Raw genomic sequence first — 7065 nt, forward strand, 5'->3', positions numbered from 1 at the left:
ATGGCGTCCTGGGGGATATCGACCCCCCGGTGGAGCCCACAGCCTTTACCGGGGATGAGCTTGGTACCCACCAGCTGGCCCCTGTGCTGCCAGGACCCCCCACACCTGCCCCAGATCGCCAGGGTGGGTGACCCTGAATTAAGGGCAGCAGAGGGGTGACCCCTCCCTGCCCACTGCTGAGCCTTCCTCCGCCCCAGGGGCTACCCCAATTTGGGGTGCGTGGAGGTCCCAGCCTCCATCCCACCCCACAGCCCCCCCCGCTCGGTCCTTTCCCAAAGGGGGGCACTGGGGGATCAGCCCCCCATGGCCACATGTGTCCCGCCCCATTCTCCCACTGCAGCCATGCACAGTGGGGTGCAGGACCCCTGCCCGGGGGACCCCGGTTCCTCCCCAAGGGCCGAGGGGGGAAGATGGAGGAGGGGGGGCCCTGGCCCGGGGGGAGGCCGGTCCCGGGGTGTGGGGCCGGGGCGGAGCGGGCGGGGGGCGGGCACGGCAGAGGGGGGGGGCGCGGGGCGGTGGAGCCATGGAGCCCGCGGGGCCGGTACGGGTGCGGGGACGGGAGCAGGGACTTCGTGGGGCTACGGGGGGAGCGGGGAGAAACGGGGTAAAACGGAGGCGGGGGGGAATGGGGGAAAAAAACGTGTGGAAAAACACTGTGGGGGGAAACGGGGGGAAAAAAACACGGGACACCGGGGGGAACACCGGGAGGCCATGGGGATAAATGCAGGGGTCCCGGGGGGGAAAGGGTGGGCAACGGGGGGGGGCCGCGGCTGGGAGGAGGGGAGGGAGGGGGAGGACCAGGGTGAAACGGAGGGAGATGGGGGTCGGAGAGTGGGGAGCTGGGGGGGAGAAGGTAGAAATGGGAAGAAGAGGGGAAATGGGGAAACGGAATTGGGGGGGTAAGGGGGAGAAAGGGGGGGCAGGGCGGGGGGCAGGGGCGGGACAGGGGAGCAAAGACGGTCCCCAACATCCAGAGCTGGGGGACCCAAGGGGAGGGGAGCCGGGGGAGCCCAGGGTGGGCTGGGGCGGCTGAGCCCCTCTGGCCCCTCGCCCAGGAGCCCTCCCTGTACACTGTGAAGGCCCTGCTCATCCTGGACAGCCTGGGGCAGCGCCTACTGGCCAAGGTGACCCCCCCCGCCTCAATTTCCCCGGAGGGTGCTGCCCAGATCCCCCAGCCCCCCCGGCTCCCCAGCTCAGGCATCTCTCTCCACCCCGCACCAGGCTGCGGGGTCCTGGCAGTGACCTTGGGGGGTCCCAGTGGGGGCTTGGGGGGTCCCGGCACACCCCGCACACCATGCAGGACTCGTGCTGCCCACCCTGCCGGCGCTGACCCCCCACCCATCCCCACAGTACTACGACAGCACCTTCCCCACGGCCAAGGAGCAGGCAGCCTTCGAGAGGAGCATCTTCCGCAAGACCCACCGGGCGGGCGGTGAGCGGGGGGCTCCCACTCGGGGGCTTCTGCAGTTGAGGGGGGACACGGGGCTGGAAAATGCTGGGGTGGGGGGGAACCAGCAGCAGCAGCAGTCCTGGGGAACTCTGACCCTGTGCTGTGTCGCCGTGCCACCCGTGTAGGTGAGATCGCCTGTCTGGAAGGACTCACCGTCGTCTACAGGAGCAGCGTCGATCTCTTCTTCTACGTGGTGGGGGGCTGCCAGGAGAACGAGGTAGGTGTGGGGGGGCAGCCCCGGGGACCCCTGCAGGCCCCCTGACGCCCCTGTTCTCCCGCAGCTGATGCTGTCGGCCGTGCTCGCCTGCCTCCTCGACGCCCTCAGCCACCTCCTGCGGTGAGTCCCCAGGGCCACCCAGCCCCAAACCCACATGCCGCGGGTGGGGAAACTGAGGCAGGGTACAGGGCGGCAGCTCATCCCAGGTGACACTGTGAGCTGGTGTGAAACCCCTGTCCCCTAACACCCCGGGTGGGACGGGGCCAGAACTGCTTTGGGATGGCAGGGGTCCTGGTCCCAGCACCTTGCACAGGACCCCGGGCCATGACCGTGACCGGGTGCAGTGATACAGTGACATCTCCCGCCCACTCGCCGGCAGGAAGGAGGTGGAGAAGCGCTGGCTGCTGGACAACATGGAAGGGACGTTCCTGGTGGTGGATGAGATCGTGGATGGGGGGTGAGCTTCTGCTGGGGGGGTGAACAGAGGGGGAGAAGCGGCCTGCAGCTCTGGGGGTTGCAGGGACAGGGGGTGGCATCATCCCCCTGGGTGCTGGGAAGGGGCTGGCCCCATCTCAGGGTTCCGAGGGGGAGCTGGGCACCCCGGTCTGCCAACACTGCGGCAGCTCTTCCTCAAGCCTTCGTCAGGGCTTTGCACAGGGAGGGAAACCGAGGCACGGGGCGGTGGTGGGGATGCCTGGTGGGGTGCAGCCAGGATGGGGAGGGAGCTGTGCCAGGAGGACCCCGGTGGGATAGTGCCGGCCCCGTGCTGCTCCGCAGGGTGATCCTGGAGAGCGACCCCCAGCAAGTGATCCAGCGGCTGAGCCTGCGGGTGAGTGCGGCCATCCCATGCCATGGCCTTCCTCCACCCTCCTCTGCCTCTCCCCACCCTCCTCTGCCTCTCTCCTCACCCAGGTCCCGGAGCCGGCGGCGTACGGCTTCGTCCTCTTTGACTACCTGGCAGGCGGCTCAGAGCGGAGGGACACGGGGGACGCTGGCAGCCACGAATAGGCAGCACCGAGGAGGTGCAAACCCTTCCCTGTGCCGGGGGTCCGGCTGGGAGGGCCAGGGATTGGGGTTGGGGTCTGTCTGCTGCCAGAAAACTCCCAAGCGCAGCGGCTTCGTGGGTGATAGGCACTGAGCAGGATGGGTGCCGAGGGGCTGCTCCCCGTGTTGGGGCACCCAGTGGGTCCCTTCAACCCATCGCCCTGCTCCTAAAGCTGCCCGTCCCCTTCCCTCCCCCAGGTTGATGAGAACCCTCTGTCCGAGCAGAGCATGTCCCAGGTAAGTGCTTCGTTAGCCTCGCTAATGAGGGGGTGTGCTGCCCAGCTTTACCCAGCAGGATGGGGATGGGGCACATCTTGGGTCCCACTCCTGTTGTCATCACAGCATGGGGTCCCACGCACCCCTAATTGCTCAGCATGAGGTGGGCCTCCCCTCTCTGGCCAAGGGAACTCAGTCACCTGGCTGGGAAGGGCACCCCAAGGTCAGCCTGACCCAGTCCCCATCCCTGGGGTCTCACACCAGGTCCTGCAGCCCACCGAGGAGCACATCAAGCCACCCCCACTGATGCGACAGCTCCGGGGTCTCCCCTCGGGGGGGCTGGCTGGGAAGGTGGGACCCCAGCGCTGGGGGACGTCGGGCGGCAGGACACATGGACCTTCCCTGGCATCCCCCGACTCTGACCCCAGCCCAAATTTCATTTGGCTCCTTCTCACTCGCTCCCAGCCAGAACTGGCCACAAATAAAGTTTTTCCTCCCCGATTTGCTGTCCTTTCTTCATCAGCCGTGTTGGGTGGTGGGTCCCCGTGGGCGCATCACCCATCGAGGCCAGGCTCTGGGGGCTCAGGGGAGCCACCACTGAATTTTCCTTCTCAAAGCATTTCCTTTGGAGGCAAGGGCAATATTTATGGGATTTTCTGTTAAATCCCACTTGCTACGGATTCGTAATTTCAAGCCACCACAGATCAATGGGGTCCAGCTTGCGGTTTGGGTCTGGGCAAAGAGGTGAGGAACCCCCCACCCTCTCCCTGGCCATGCCCAGGGTGGGGATGGGTGCATACAGCTGAGCACCCAAATGCTGCCCACCCGTGGGTTACCATGCACGGGGCAGCTGTGGTGCTCGCACCCAGGGGTGGGCATGGTCCACCCTGCCACGGTCATGCTGCACCAGGGATCACTCCCTTGCTGGGAACCCCCCACCCAACAGACCTTCCCCATCTTGGGACACTCAGCTTAGGGACCCCCCCACCCCACCACGGGTCCCCCACCGCCTCTTGCGCGACGCTCCCTAACGCCGCGGCTGCGGCGCGGCTCTTGGTCGCCGCTCCCTGGCGGGACCACGCCAACCTTTGCATAGCCCCGCCCCGCGCCGGACACGCCTCTTATACGGGTGAGCCCGCCCCACCCATCTTAGCCCCGCCCCGTCCCGGATGTCCCGCCCCCACGCGGACTGCGCATTCGCGATCCTGCAGCGCCACCTGCCGGCAGTCGTGGGGGGAGTGCGCGGGAGCCCCCCGCCCAGAGACCCCCCCAGCCTGGGACGCCCCAGCCCGGGACCCCCTCGGACCCTCCCCCCTAAACCCTCCCCATCATAGCCCTTCCCTCCTTGGGATCCCTCAAACCCGAGGGAACCTCCCCTTGGGGACCCCGGAGTTCTAGCGACCCCCCCATCACAGGGGCTCCTCTCCCTTGGGACCCCCATCCTGAGGATCCCCCCTGCTGTGGGACACCCACCCGCACGGCTCCCCCCCCCGTCACCCCACTCACGTTTCCCCACCAGCCTGGGGTCCTCCCGGGACACCCCGACACCCCCAATACACCCCTTTCCCCAAAACCCCTCCCCACCTGCCCCAGCCCCTCCTGTGCTCACCCCGCACCCTGCAGCCACGTGGACCCCCACAGGTGCGTGTGTCCCCCCCAAAAACATGAGCGACACCCCAAAGTCTTCCCCACACACTCCCCTGCCCTGGATCTGTCCCCCAAAACGGGCATCAAAGGCCCGGGCTCGGTGGGACGACCCCGCCCCCCCCAAAACTGCGGTTGGCGGGGCGGGGGGGGCGGGCACGTGGTGGTTTCCCACCTTGGGGACCCCCCGCTCCAGGGACCCCAACCCAGAGGCGCCCCGAGCCCGGGGACCCCGGCAAGGGGTGGATGGGGCAGGGCACAAAACCCACCCCGAAACCCATCCCACGTCCCCACCTGCTCCCCACGGGTGCCCGGGCTGCAAGGGGGGGGCTGCCCCATCATGGTGGGGCTGTGTGCCCCCCAGCTGCCCCTTGGGGGGGGAGGTCCGTGTGTCCGTGTCCCCCCCAGCACTGGGGGGGTCCCCAAGGGGAGGATCCTTTCGATTTGGGGGATCCCAAGGAGGAGGGGGCTATGATGAGGGAGGGGGAGGATCCAGGGGAGTCCCGGGCTGAGGGGTCCCAGGCTGGGGGTCGCGGGCTAGGGGGTCCCGGGCTGGGGGGTCTCTGGGTGGGGTCTCCCACGCACTCCCCCCAAGGGGCAGCTGGGGGGCACACAGGGGGGGACCACGGGCCCCCCTCCCTCCCTGTCCCAGGCAGCCCCCGGCGTGGGAGCGGAGAACAAAGAGGAGGAGGAGGAGGAGGAGCGTGAAAGCCCCGCGGTCCCCGGCCATGACAGCTGGTGCCCCCCAAGTGACACGGGGACAAAGGCGCCGCGGCAGGCGATGGGCCCTGGGACAAAGGGGCTTCGCTCCCCGGGGACCGTGGGGCTGGGGGGGGCCCGAGCCGTCACGGACGGGGAACGGTGCACGGGGACTGACCGGACCAGGGGGCTTCCCCGGGAGAGACAGGACTGGGGGCTGCCAGCCCCACATCGCCGCTAGCCGGACCCACAGCACCCTGCGGCTCTGCCAGCCCCACAGCCACGTCACCCCCAAACCCACGAGACCCCGAAACCCTGGCAGCCTGTATCTGTGCCACCCTGCACGCCGACTCCCCGCCAGGCTGGGTCCACACCTCCCCCAGACAGTGCCACCCCCAGACCCTTGTCACCCCAAATGTTACCCCGTACCCAGGTCACCCCGTCCCTCCCCAACCCAGCTGGGACCCCCGAGTCCATGGGGGAGGTGATGGGGGTGACCGGGGGGGGCAGCTGTGCCGGGGTGCCGCAGCAGCAGGCCGGGAAGGGGATTCATTAGCGGGGGGAGAGGTGGTTCCAGCGGCCGCCTTGATTGATGGCCTGGCCTCCATCTTGTCAGCCGGGTTTTGTCTCCCGGCCGGGGGAGGAAGGGAAGAGAAAGGGAAAGAGGAGGGAAAAAAAGACCCCGGGGCGGGGGGGCAGCAGGGGTTGGGGTGCCGAGGGAGGGGGCCCCTCCTCGCCTTTCCCCGGGCTGTCGCGGTGATGGATGGCCCAGCCGGAGGCGGCATCCCCGCCGGGGGGGCCGTGGGGCCAGGGACCCTCATCCTCTGGGGCCGGGGGGCCCAAGCAGCCTTCAGAGACCGGCTGGGGGCTGCACACCCTGGCATGGGGGGCAGCGCCCGCCAGCCACACTGGGGGACTTGGCCACAGGATGAGTCCCCGTCTCCCAGAAACCCCTGGCTGAGTCCCCCCCAACTCATCACACTCATGGGTGCTGCCGGACGTGGGGGCGGGCTGCACGCACAGCCCCTTGTCCAGCCCGGATCGCTCCCCAAAAATAAACCCCGAGGATTTTCCCCTCTCCGGCGCCTCGACTCTTCCCTTCTCTCTAATTTTCACGCCCAGCCGTGGCTCCGGAAGAGCCCCCGAGCACCCGGGACCGGGTCACGGGGGGGCTCCGGGGGGTCACGGGCCAGCACTCCCCCCCCGGCGAAGTTGTCGCCCCCGGGTGACACATTCGTCCCCGGGCGCGCCGGGGCATCTGTCGCCCCGTTCCGTATTGTTTTAACGAAGAGATTTAGAGCCCGCGCAGCAGCTGCGGCGCCTGCCCCTGGGAAAGCCGAAGCTGGGGGGGCTCCGGGGGGGGCTCCGGGGGGGCGGGAGGTGCCCCCCCTCCGCCCTCCCCACCACCCTCTGGAGACCCTGGGGACGGCTTCTTCTCCCGCAAAATTGTCGGGGGGGGGGGGGCAGCGGGGAGAGAGGGATGGAGGGATGCGGGAAAGGATGCGGGGACGGACGGACGGATGGACGGGGGAGGCGACGCACGGGACAGGCGAGGGCTGCAGGGCCGGGCGGCGCGGGGACAGCGCTGGGGGTGGTTGGGGGGCGCGGGGGGGGCGCGCTCGGGCCCCCCAGCTGGCGCAGCCCCCCGCGCCGGCTCTCTGCTTGCGCCTCGCAGCTAATTGAGTGAAATGGCTGTCAGCGACGTAATTAAAGGGGAGCGCGAGCGCTCGGGCAGGCCTCAAACAGATGGAAGGCCCCTTAATTGGTAATTAAATTCCTCCCTGGCAGGTGAGAC

The 7065-nt window shown here is 68.7% G+C and overlaps 1 protein-coding gene across 1 annotated transcript; it reads left to right on the forward strand.

The window, feature by feature from the left end:
• On the forward strand, nucleotides 1-2823 carry COPZ2 (COPI coat complex subunit zeta 2; the record flags this gene model as incomplete). Its single annotated transcript, XM_082010543.1, has 8 exons — nucleotides 1-123; nucleotides 1056-1124; nucleotides 1351-1432; nucleotides 1576-1667; nucleotides 1732-1787; nucleotides 2047-2124; nucleotides 2445-2496; nucleotides 2580-2823. The coding sequence occupies 8 exons, from the start codon at nucleotides 1-3 to the stop codon at nucleotides 2673-2675; spliced, it is 648 nt and encodes a 215-aa protein (XP_081866669.1). The 3' UTR covers nucleotides 2676-2823.
• Nucleotides 2824-7065: the final 4242 nt, after the last annotated feature.

This window comes from Phaethon aethereus (genome assembly GCF_964289735.1).
Source record: "Phaethon aethereus genome assembly, chromosome: 25".
In the NCBI taxonomy this organism is placed as follows: domain Eukaryota; kingdom Metazoa; phylum Chordata; class Aves; order Phaethontiformes; family Phaethontidae; genus Phaethon; species Phaethon aethereus.